The sequence below is a fragment of the Mya arenaria genome, chromosome 15 (genome assembly GCF_026914265.1).
Source record: "Mya arenaria isolate MELC-2E11 chromosome 15, ASM2691426v1".
NCBI lineage: Eukaryota > Metazoa > Mollusca > Bivalvia > Myida > Myidae > Mya > Mya arenaria.
The window spans coordinates 44836156-44849143 of NC_069136.1; the positions used below are offsets into that span (position 1 = coordinate 44836156).

General features: G+C 37.6%; 1 protein-coding gene across 1 annotated transcript; it reads left to right on the plus strand.

Moving 5' to 3' along the window:
• Positions 1-9231: 9231 nt before the first annotated feature.
• LOC128220352 (fibrinogen-like protein A) lies at positions 9232-12762 on the plus strand. Its single transcript, XM_052928713.1, has one exon. The coding sequence runs from the start codon at positions 9566-9568 to the stop codon at positions 10583-10585; it is 1020 nt and encodes a 339-aa protein (XP_052784673.1). The 5' UTR covers positions 9232-9565; the 3' UTR covers positions 10586-12762.
• Positions 12763-12988: the final 226 nt, after the last annotated feature.

The window sequence follows — 12988 nt, forward strand, 5'->3', positions numbered from 1 at the left end:
AGCTTAAATCAATGGCATTGACGGCATGGTCAACCAAAGATCAAAGGTTCGAGTCCCGGTCAAGGATACACAATTTACCCATAACTGTAAGTGGTAAGCAAACACAATGCCAAATGTTTTGACATTTTAACATAAATCCCATTTATTGGCACAGGGTAAACGCAAAAGACATAGAACACAACAATTAAGACGAACGGTCTGAAAGGTAATTCTTAGAAACAAATGAAGATTTTTAAGATTTTATCGGTATATTTAATATTTAAATTATTCTTAAGGTTTTAACTGAAAATTATTCTTGGATGTTTCTTTAAAATATCTAACATTAGACCGTATTTGATATCCTAACAGCAAATCTAATCAATAACAATGCTTGGTAAATTTATCATTTTGATGTTATTCCTTTCTTGATGCATGATTTTGTTGAAGCGTTCATAAACAAAAAGCGATCATCATGAAGCAAATTGGCTAACTTTGTATATCAAATATGTATTTCATGTTCTAGATGCTCAAATTGAATGTCTAGCATTATTAAGTTATGGTTTGGACAAAAGTATTAATTGATGCAAAAATCAATATATTTACATTGACAAATTATGTGAGCAAAACTAGTGAACACAACTTCTTTCATATTCCTTTTGTTCCTAATGTATTATAAGATACATGCTAAAATAACTGGACGTGTCAATTACATTAATAACCAATATGTTTATCAAAGTTGTGCTAACATTATAAATGTTCTGGCCCCATTTTCTCGAAACTTTCTAAGCTAAACAGGCTTAAGTCGCTTATTTCAATTAGCCTAAAAACATACTAATAATGGATTTTGATAAATGAAAAATGGTTTCTTCTAATAAGCATACAGAATTTTCTTATATAATTTATAAAACTCTAAAATAAGTAAATATAACGCATATTATAGAACAGCAAAAATAGTGAGTTAAGCTTAATTCTGTTATAAGGGACTTAAGAAGTTTCGAGAAATTGGGGCCTGGGGAAGTGCATGTCAAATCTATAGATACGATATCAATCAATGTTATGGTCTCTTTACTTAGATATTATGTAAGAAAACTAAGAAATAGGGCACATTTTACCGATGCATTTCATTTTTTTCTTTCTAAACGTTCAACTCTACATTGTACACAAATATATATAATTATATTAAGTTCATAAAGATTACTGTGATCACTATCTTTATTGAAATGTGTTATTATTATTGAATTTCAAGTAAGCTTTACTGTACATGTATTGGAAACCAATAATGTTTAAAAGACATAGAATCTTAGGGATCATACCATGTTTGTATTTCGCAACATTTGTACACTTTTCGGCCCAATGGATATATGACCTGGCCCCAATTTCTCGAAACTTCTTAAGCTTAACAGGTTTAAGTCGCTTATTTCAATTAGCCAAAATACATACTGAAAATGGATTTTGATAAACGAAAAATGGTTTATTCTGATAATCATACAGATTATTCCTACATTATTTCTAAAAATCTTGAAGAGGTAAATATAACACATTTTATAGAACAACAAAAATAGTGAGATTAGCTTAATCCTGTTATAAGGGACTTAAGAAATTGGGGCCTGGTAAGTAAATGTTCTACTTAGTTTTTTGACAACTTCTATTTCTAAGTTGAATGCACATACTGTATTTCGTTTTAGCTGATAATCATAAATATATGTTATGTATTTGTAAAACTATAAAAAAAATATCCGTAATTAATGATTAACAGCTAAATATTGTTCCACTATAATGTATAAAATGATAACATCTGAATTAAATTCAGATAAATATCTGTTCTTCGGAATGGAACATATTTTGTCGACTTGCCTTCTCTAGCATTACGAAAAGTAAAACCGTTTAAATAATTTGATATTTCAACTGGTGGTACTTTAACGACTGATATTTCCACTGTCTTTCAAGCGGTTCGGTCGAATAACGATTCTATAACTAATGGATTTTTGATATGCTTGCAAGCGGGCTGGTAGACAAAATATTTAGACGACGGGCGGAATGTCGATATACTGACAAGTTGACTGGTAAGCAAGCGAAAAGACGACGGGGGAACTTTCAACATATTGACTAGTGGAACAGTTTGCAAGAGATTCGGCGACAGGCTTTATTTCAACATGATTACTAGCGGGGTGATAGGCAAGAAATTCGGCGACGGACGGTTTGAAAGCGAAATTGTCCGTAAACGGTACTACAATGGTTATGTTGATCCTTTGGGCAGAAGTCTTTCTAAAATACCTCAAAATAGTCATAATGGAGAGTAAACAAATTGCGTACGATGTACTTTTTCTAAGAGTATAAGCTTTCACATTGTTCTTTGCTTAATGCGTTTTTTGTTTATTAGAAACACTATTTTACAACGTTTATACGATTAATGAAATGATCTTATAAACCCACAGAAAATGACATTATTATATTAGACAAGTAAACAATAAACAGTTTAATACAAAATGACACTAATCCCAACTTCTTATGCATCGCATAACCCAAAAGCTTTGTATCCACCGACTAACCTTAATTATACCCAATCCCTAATCTTAATGGTATCAGTGCTTAATCAGTAAAGGATGTTCTTTTTTGGATAGGTCAATGTTCAAGGAGCTTTCGTGTTTAATTTCTCGCTCGAACACCATATACGTTTTTAATTTCGGCATTGACCCAAGATATATTGACCAATTGCTTATATAATCGAACAAGATGCTGTAAATTGGAGAGATAAACAGTTGATGTATCATTGAATCTGTCCATAAGCCCTACCTGTACCAAAATCTCTTTCACCTCGCTTGAACAAGTACTAGTACATCGTGATAGTCCATTTCAATCACCTGGGCGCACAATCGGTTTTTGTCATTGAGCAAGAAACTGTTCCAGAGGCGAAGCATATTGATCCATCGGCGATAACGGGTTGTGATCCACTCATGGTCATCAGTAAGCGCGGGAACTGGGGCAAATCTATGAACTCCAAGGGCGTATCTCATTGCAGAATTCTGGACATTGTCTGAGAATTGAAAGTGCTTATATCCTCATACTGAGCTACATTGATCATAACTGGTACAGCACAGGTATTGTACAACTTGTCATATATTTTGACACCAAGATCTTTCAGGTAATCCACATTGCTGACAACCTCTAGAGATATAACGGTCCCTTCGGAGAGTCCCTTACACGTGAATAAGTCGTTTGTCTTAGAAAAAACCTCAGAGGTATTTTTATTTGTCTACAATTTCACTTCCCAAGAAGTGTGTATATTCTGATGGGTATTTTGTACTGACCAATATGCGTAGTTAATGTTTAGCTGCTAGGTTTGGCACTGTATGTTTCGATCTTTATTATTGAATTCATATATCAACGATTCATGTAAAACATCAATTCTTGTTGACAATTTCACATGTTCTCAAATAAATGCGGACAAAGATTGAAATAACCTTTTAAAAGTCGCAATTCAAATCACTCATGAGAATAAGTCTTACTTATTATTGAACTGACATTCTGCAGTTGTGTATGCAAGAGCCCCAGGTGTACGATTTTTCTCTCACAATTAAGTAGTTCATTTCGTAAGAACTTTTGCACCTGAGTACCCCATTTCTTTTGGACATCATATCATTGTTGCAGAACATACATATTTGTTCTACTAACCTAGACTATTTATATGCATGTTAGAGAATTATATGGTAACATCAGTCCTGAGTATCAAAGTTATTATTTATTTTCACCAATATTTCATAACGAGAGACGTTCGTATCCATTTCACTTTCTCTCGTTGATTACTATGTAAATAAGGTACATGCAGTATCATCATCACTTTATTTGTTCTATTGCTTATAACTCTGCACACTAGTCAGTAACTATCAATAAAGGAGAAGCTAAATTGAAGTATGTATACAATTATACTGTAGCGCAATCAGTTTCCCTGGTAGAAGAAATAAATAGGAGCGCAATCGCGATGAAAAGGGTCAGTTGTAACTATGCCCCCCCCCCCACCAGGTCCGGGGATATACCGGGTATAGCCGAGGAAATGGGCCGTGTTTTTACCTTCCAGGTTGCCCCGCAGTGCCGGGTAAATTCGGTGGTTTTGTCTTCACGCCAAACTAAGCGGGGAATGGACCTAACCTAGAGTCCCTTGGGTGCGGGGGCATTTGGCGGGGTTTCACGAGCAGTTCGTCCCCACAGGACGGGGACTTTGCCCGGGCTTGACTGGACCGAAAGTCAAAGTCCCCGCTATTCTCCGGACCTGGGTGGGGGCTTGGTTACAATTGCCTGGTGAATTACAAAGGATTCAATAACACCACTGTGACACACAACTTCCAGTGTCTTGTTCTTATTTGTATATAATATATCACACCCCTTATACTTCCGAAATATATTTTGACATGAAAGTAATATAATTGGCAAACGCGCTAGCTTTATTCAAATGCCATTTTTTGCAATAGTTTAATAAGTTTAACTTATCCGTGAATCATGCAATTTCAAGGTCTGACTCTGTTCGAGAACATATTCGCCTCAAATGCAATTTTTGCCTCAAAAATCTTAATTATAAGGGAGATAACTCTTGTACCTCTAGTACCTTTAATTCCTTTTCGGTAATTCTTCGCTTAATTTCCTTAATTTGGCGCTCACATTCATTGTTAGAATTTATGTCGCGGGAACGGTCGTCGAATATTTTTACCCTCCGTCCCGCCCTTCATGCACTGTATTTATATTGTAATTTTATCATTTCTTTGTAATTACATGTATTGTGTTTATATTCATATTTCCCCGATTTAAGGGTGATTTGGCTGCTATTGTTCTGTATCATATGTGTGTAATAATTATGCAGCCTTTTTTTCGGCCAAAATAAAAATTAAAAAAATCATATCATTTGTTTTAATTATTCCCGAAATAATTGTTATCCGTTTTGGGTTTTAAAAATTGTGAAATTATATGTTTTCCGTTCCGATCATTTTATTTGAGTTTGAATCCGAAACAAACATCGATTAACAAAGACCATAAAACATACATTCTCTCACAAAGGTAAGCAATGCAGTTTAAGGCATACGACTTTAACATGTTCATCGACTCAGTGCTCACGTAAATAATCTTTATTTGAGTGTACGTGACCTTTAGTTGAGTGATGATTTATCAAAAATGAATACACCAGGCTTTTCTTTGAAGCTGGTTGCTCAAACATTCAAAGACTTGGAGCATTATTTTTTATCGAATATTGAAAACAAAACAAATTTGAATTATTTACACTAGCGACATTTCACAAATCCATTCAATAAATGACGAACAGTGTTATTAAGTCAATGCATTCATGCCCTGATCAATTTCAAAATAATACATGCAATATTTGTGGTTAACATGCACTCGTTCGAGCAGGCGATCATTCGAGAGCTGGCTTCTCATTTTGCCATGCATCGTACAACAGGTGAGTATTGGAAATATCTATATAGTATTCGCAGCATCGTCCTGAAACATACTTTTTTTACGGCGTTATGTTCAAAATAAAGTATAATTATACACACAATGCATATTCAAAAGGCATGCCGTTGTTCAGCTGGGACATAAAAAAAAATCATTTATCAACCACCAATATTTGTTTATACAACATTGTAAGGACCATATGCATTGTGATTGTTTCATACGACTTGTCGTGTCCCGCATTGATAAATTAGACAAGTACAAAGAATCCAGATCCCTGTCCAAATATCCAACAGATGCCTGTGTGTGAGTTATGATGGTTAATACAGGCAAACGTCTTAGTGAGACGGATGAATATAATAGTAAATACCAGTAGACAAATTCGATTTCATAAACTTGGCCTTAATGTTATGTTTTATATACAGTGTTGGTACATCTATTGCATTTATTAAGATCTTTGTATTTTTAACACAGTAACGGCTTTCTTGGGTAACAGTCATATTGTTCGGGTTTTTTCATTCAGTATTTTGTTTTAGAATTCCAAACCAAATTCTGAATACGGTTTAAATTACAAGTAGATAGTTCAGTCTCGGACTAAAAGTTAATTTGGTCCATTTAGAAAAGAGTGATCGAGACAATGCTATTTAAATCGTACAAACATAAAAAAAGTTTTCTGCATTTCATTTATACTGTCAAGCACGATGCTACTTTAGCCATTGTTTACGCAATAGCTTAGGGGTAAGTGCAACGCTGTCAATGACTTCAGACACCGGGAGTACTGATCCGATGCCAACCTGCACAGGTGTAAGAGCTAACAAATGCCCGTTACCACCGGGATAAGCGCTACCCAAAACACGCTAGCCCTCGTGTAAGCGTTACCCAAAACCCACTCGCGACGGTGAAAGACCTATCCAATACTCGTGAAAATGTTCATTTATACCAGCTAGACCAGGTGTTAGAGCTATCCAATACCCACTCGCACTGGTGTAAGGCATTGCCTCTACTTGATAGAACCGATGTAAGGGCTTCAAATTACCCGCAGGAAGCGTTTTAATCGATACCCAATACCTGCTAGAACTGCTATAATTTCCCTCCACAATATGTGCTTTAACCGGTTTAAGCATTACCAATACGCTAGCACGGGTATAAGAGTTTCTAATACTAGAACATATGTAAGAGCTCTCAAATATACCAAATACCTACTAGAAAAGGTGTTAAAACTACCTAACACCCAAGAGTACTGATGTAAAAGCTACCTAACGCCCAATAGCACCGGTGAAAAGGCTACCTAACGCCCAATAGCACCGGTGTTAAAGCTACCTAACGCCCAAAAGCACCGGTGTAAAAGCTACCTTACGCCCAATAGCACCGGTGTTAAAGCTACCTAACCCCCAATAGCACCGTTGTAAAAGCTACCTAACGCCCAAAAGGACCGGTGTAAAAGCTACCTTACGCCCAATAACACCGGTGTAAAAGCTACCTAACGCCCAATAGCACCGGTGTTAAAGCTACCTAATGCCCAATAGCACCGGTGTAAAAGCTACCTAAAGCCCAATAGCACCGGTGTAAAAGCTACCTAACGCCCAATAGCACCGGTGTTACAGCTACCTAACGCCCAATAGAACCGGTGTAAAAGCTACCCAATATCCACAAGCACAGGTGTTAAATCTATCCAACTCCCAGTAGCACCGGTGTAAATCTATCCAATATCCACTAGCATTAGTGTGAAAGGAAGTAAAAACCCGCTTGCACCGGGGTAAACCTACCCAATATCCACTAGCACCGGTGTTAGAGCTGCCCAGTACGCATTAGCGCCAGTGTAAAGGCTACTCAATACCCGCTAGCACAAGTGTAAAGGCTTTTTGTACTCGATATCTCAATTTGTTTGCGATATTAGAAGAAATTCTGTGATCCTTTGTTCACAAGTAATCTTTTACTGACATATTTTAATACGATTGAATGGAGTATTTTTTTCACAACGGTATCTGTGGCTTTTAGTAAAATATGATATTATCAAAGCGTTGTCTTCATGCCTAACTTATCGCGTCATTTGTTGTCTTATAACCGTTGCTTAACAACTTAGTATTGCTATTTTACCGATACCAGGTGTTTAGGGTTATACAAACCTGCAAAACAGAATACAGAATATCACCAAAACAGCCTAAATATTAATTTCGTAAATAAGAGCAGGTTTCATTTCTTCTGCAATATGTTGATTATGTGTGCTTGTAATACGTATTTTTGGTATTGTAATTTGTTCCCAGTTTAAGTACAATGATGCTTTTTATAATGAAATTCTATGATCACACAGTCTTAAGTCTGTTAATTCTAAGGCAGACTGAGCGTAAAGCTCATAGCCTCAAACAATATCTGCATCGTATCTTTGAAAAGTTTTTTTGCATTTGTTACTCTAAATTTTATTCCTCCGTCTACAGATAGAGATCCCTTATCATCGAAGTACTTTGGCGTTTTCTTTTAGTGTATTATTATTTGTTTTAGTACTAAGTTTTCCCAAGTTAATGCATACTTTGATCAGATTTACCTGTTACGTGTTTACTTTATGCAGGATTGTTAGGATAAGAGTGAGGTTTGTGCACGTAAACTGGTTTAAACGCCCAGTAAATTTACATTTAACTGACCGTTCCAAGGCGGTACCTCCTTGATAAGCAAGCCTAATTATTTATGTAGTTTATATGCACTGTGTTGTGGAGTTTTGTGCTGTTGTTACATGTTTCTTGTTTGTGTTTTTTTGTTTTTGAATTTTTTGTCTTTTGCGTTTACCCTGTGCCACTAAACGGGGTTTATGTTTAAATTTCGGCTACTGAGCTTGTGTCTGTTGTTTTGCACAAATATTTTAATAATCTTGCTTATTCTTGTAGAGCAATTAAATTAGGATACTATACACCTTCTCGTGTGAGCGTTAAAAGGTCATCATAGCCCTCTTGTTTAAATATACTTCTTGTTAATTTTAGTTGTGAGAAGGAGTATTATCTCTTGACATTGAACGAAGTAAATAAATGCACAATACAATAACGTTGCTGGTACGAATAAGCATTCAAACTTTTGAACATCTTGAAACAAAACCTAATTCAATCCTAATTAACATCTGCCAATTGGACTTTTAAACTTTTCTCCAAACGTCAAAGCCCTTAAGTATCAGTGTATTTGAATCATATTGTTTTGACGCATATTAATTAATTGTTCTTTTACTATTAACAGACAAGGCTCAAAACAGGAAATATGCTTTTAAAATGGAACGTATTGCAGTACAATAATTTATACTACAGGGATACTAATTTTCGTTAATTAAGACATCGGACAATTGTGCTAGTATAAGAACATCTCAAAATGTCAAAGATCCAGTAATGATAGTTATAACATTTGAAAATTGGTACTTGTTATAATGAATACCAGATAAGGCCAACACATTTTTTGTTGATTCGGGTTAACCGGCCCTACTTACGAAAGCATCGACGACCATACTAGTTTTATAGCCCGTCAGTTAAAAAGGTTGACATAAAATTACATAAAAACTACTGCTTTTGGACAAGATGTTACTCTAACCACACAGCATATTTTGGCCTAAACTAAAATTAAAAAAATACAAGACTCAAAACAGAAAACATACCGAAAAAAACGTTCATACAACAACAAGTCCATTGAAACAGTCTCGACTTTACAGCATACGGCGTATATGGTACTTATCATAATTGAAGTAGGACTCGAAAACAGGAGACTGCCACTCGAAATGGTATTTTTCACAATGCTTATTGACATATATTTTGTGTGTATCAAATATACATTAATACGTCAACAGGGCACATTATAACAGTTCCGAAAGACGATGGCTTCAATTACTTTCAATCTCCGATACTTTGCTATCGTTTTATTTGTTTCAAAGTTGTCTTATGGGTATCAGACGTTGCAACGTTTGACAGAACGATTAGATGCTGTAGAAGAAGCTTTGAGGCAAGAGAGTAGATTCAGACGCGAGGACGTTAAAGCATTATACGAAGTGCTAAAGAATTTACAGGGACACATACTACAGATTCTGTTGCAGATATAAAAGGACATGAAGACGTAAGCACATGCACAACGTGTATTGAAGAAGAAACACCATCAAAAGATAACTCCTTAAAGTTACTGTTAAATGCTTTCAAGCGGGAAAAACAAAAAAAATGTACATTTGCAGAACGAACTTATAAACATTCAAAACAAGCTTGAGGAGAAAATTGCAAACTTGTCAGAGGAAACTGTAAAGAACGTTGCAGGAGAAATATCTGTTATTCTTCAATTTAAAGAACGATTAAACGACAATGTTACAGTGTTGGCACGTGGTATTGAAGAAAGAATCATGGCACACTTAAACCAAGAGAAGTCGTCTATGAGGGCAGTGATTTCTGAAGTTATTGCCGACTTAACGGCGATAAATGATTCATTCATTGATGAAATCGAGCGGTGTTTTGATAAACTTTCTAACCAGACAAAAAAACTAAATAATCTGAGTTTAAATGTCAGCCAAAAACATTCAGCATGTAATAAAGTGATGTCAAAAGATGGCCCAGTACTTGATACATACGTGAAACAACTCAAACAAATAGTTCCAGTTTTCTGTGACTTCGATACAGACGACGAGGGATGGATTGTATTTCAGAGAAGGAAATACGGTTCCGAGGATTTCAATCGTTCATGGGAAGAATACAAACTTGGATTTGGTGACCTGAACGATGACTTTTGGTGGGGAAATGAAAAACTGCATCACATGACTACGGGAGAGCCTATGGAGCTCCGCATTGATTTAGAGGATTTCAATGGAAACAAAGCCTTCGCCAAGTATCATTCGTTTCGAATTCGTTCAGAGGAACATAACTATAAGCTTGAAGTAGGTGGATATAGCGGCTCTGCAGGAGATGCGTTGAGCGACAATGTAAACGATTTTTGGAATCATAATGGACAGGAGTTTTCTACTCGTGACAGAGATAATGATAACCACTTGACCAACTGTGCGGAAAGATTTAGAGGAGGATGGTGGTTCAATGCTTGTTTCGCTGCTAATTTAAATGGACATTGTTTTGGAAAGGAACAGGGCGCAGGCGATTGGCAAGGTATACTCTGGTATACATTCAGCGAAAAGTCGTCCCTGAAATTTGCTGAAATGAAGTTCCGATGAAAGCAATGACAAAGTCCAACGCTGTTTAAAAACAAACTAGAAGTATTAGTTTGTTTGTACTCAATTTTGCTTTTTGGGTGATTATATATTGATAAATCTTGGTCAAAATGACATTGTATTTGTTTAAACGTTTTACACAATTTTTAATACGGGCTCTAAACCGAGCGAAGCTCGGCAGAGCCCTATTACGGTTACACGTAGCACTACTTTTGTTCAAAAGTTGCACATACTATCAGCCTGAAAAAAAGACGTAAAGGTGATGGAACCAGTATTTTTTTCTGTTCATAAACTATATTGAGCGCGTGCATGCCGGACACCAACGTTATCAGAGCGTGACGACACGGAAGAAAAAATTTAAACTATGCGATGCGGCGAAATAGCGCCCCACTAGTTATTAAACATGCAACACTGTCAGATACCGAAGGTGCAACACCGTCAGATACCCATGGTGCAATACCGTCAGATAGCCAAGGTGCAACATCGTCAGCTGCCCAAGATGCACCACCGTCAGATACCCAAAGTGCAACACCGTCATATACCCAAAGTGCTACATCGTCAGCTACCCAAGATGCACCACCGTCAGATACCCAAGGTGCAACTCCGTCAGATACCCCAAGGTGCAACACCGTCAAATATCCAAGGTGCAACACTGTCAGATACCCAACATGCAACACAGTCAGATACCCAACATGCAACACTGTCAGATACCCAAGGTGCAACACTGTCAGATACCCAAGGTGAAACACCGTCGGATACCCAAGATGCAACAAAATCAGCTTTCCAAGGTGCAACACCGTCAGATACCTAAGGTGAAACACCGTCGGATACCCAAGATGCAACGACGTCAGATACCCAATGTGCAACACTGTCAGATACCCAAGATGCAACGCTGTCAGATAGCCAAGGTGCAACAATGTCAGTTATCCAAGGTGCAACACCGTCAAATACCCAAGATGCAACATCGTCAGATACCGAACATGCAACACTGTCAGATACCTAAGGTGCAACAACGTCAGATACCCAAGGTGCAACACCGTCAGATACACAAGATGCAGAACTGTCAGATACCCAAGGTGCAACAATGTTAGATACACAAGATGCAACAACGTCAAATACCCAAAATGCAACACCGTCAGATACCCAACATGCATCAATGTCAGATACCCAAGGTGCAACACCGTCAGATACCCAAGGTTCAACACCGTCAGAAATACCAAAGATGCAATAATGTCAGATAGGATAGGTGAAACACCGTCAGACACTCAAGATGCAACACCACCGTCAGATAACCAAGTTGCAACACCACATTTAGATAACCAAGCAACAGCATCGTCAGATAACCAAGGTACAACATCGTCAAATACCCAAGGTGCAACATCGTCAGATAACCAAGGTGCAACACTGTTAGATAACCAAGGTGCAACACTGTCAGATACTCAAGGTGCAACACTGTCAGATACTCAAGGTGCAACACCGTCAGATACCAAATTGCATCACTGTCAGATACCCAAGGTGCAACACCGTCAGATACCCAAAATGCAACACCGTCAGATACCCAAGGTGCAAACCTTTCAGATACCCAACATGCAACACTGTCAGATACCCCAGGTGCAACACTGTCAGATACCCAACTTGTAACACTGTCATATACCCAAGGTGCAACACCGTCAGATTACCAAGGTACAACACTGTCAGATAACTAAGGTGCAACATCGTCAGAAATACCCAACGTGCAACACCGTCAGATAACCAAGGTGCAACACTGTCAGATACCCCAGGTGCAACATCGTCAGATAACCAAGGTGCAACATCGTCAGATACCCAAGGTGCATCACTGTCAGATACCCAAGGTGCAACATCGTCAGATAACCAAGGTGCAACATCGTCAGATAACCAAAGTGCATAACTGTCAGATACCCAAGGTGCAACATCGTCAGATAACCAACGTGCAACATCGTCAGATAACCAAGGTGCAACATCGTCAGATACCCAAGGTGCAACACCGTCAGATAACCAAGGTTCAACATTGTCAGCTACCTAATGTGCAACACCGTCAGAAACCCAAGATGCAACACCGTCAGATACCCAAGGTGCAACACTGTCAGATACCCAATGTGCAACATCGTCAGATAACCAAGGTGCAACTTCGTCAGATAACCAAGGTGCAACACTGTCAGATACCCAAAGTGCAACACCGTCAGATACCCAAGGTGCAACACTGTCAGATACCCTAGGTGCAACACCGTCAGATAACCAAGATGCAACACCGTCAGATACCCAAGGTGCAACTCCGTCAGATACCCAAAGTGCAACATCGTCAGATAACCAAGGTGCCACACTGTCGGATACCTAAGGTGCAATACTATCAGGTACCCAAGGTGCAACACTGTCAGATACCAAATT

Bases quoted from the DNA above. Each gene is read 5' to 3' on its own strand.
- LOC128220352 (XM_052928713.1), top strand. From the start codon at position 9,566: ATGCTTTCAAGCGGGAAAAACAAAAAAAATGTACATTTGCAGAACGAA.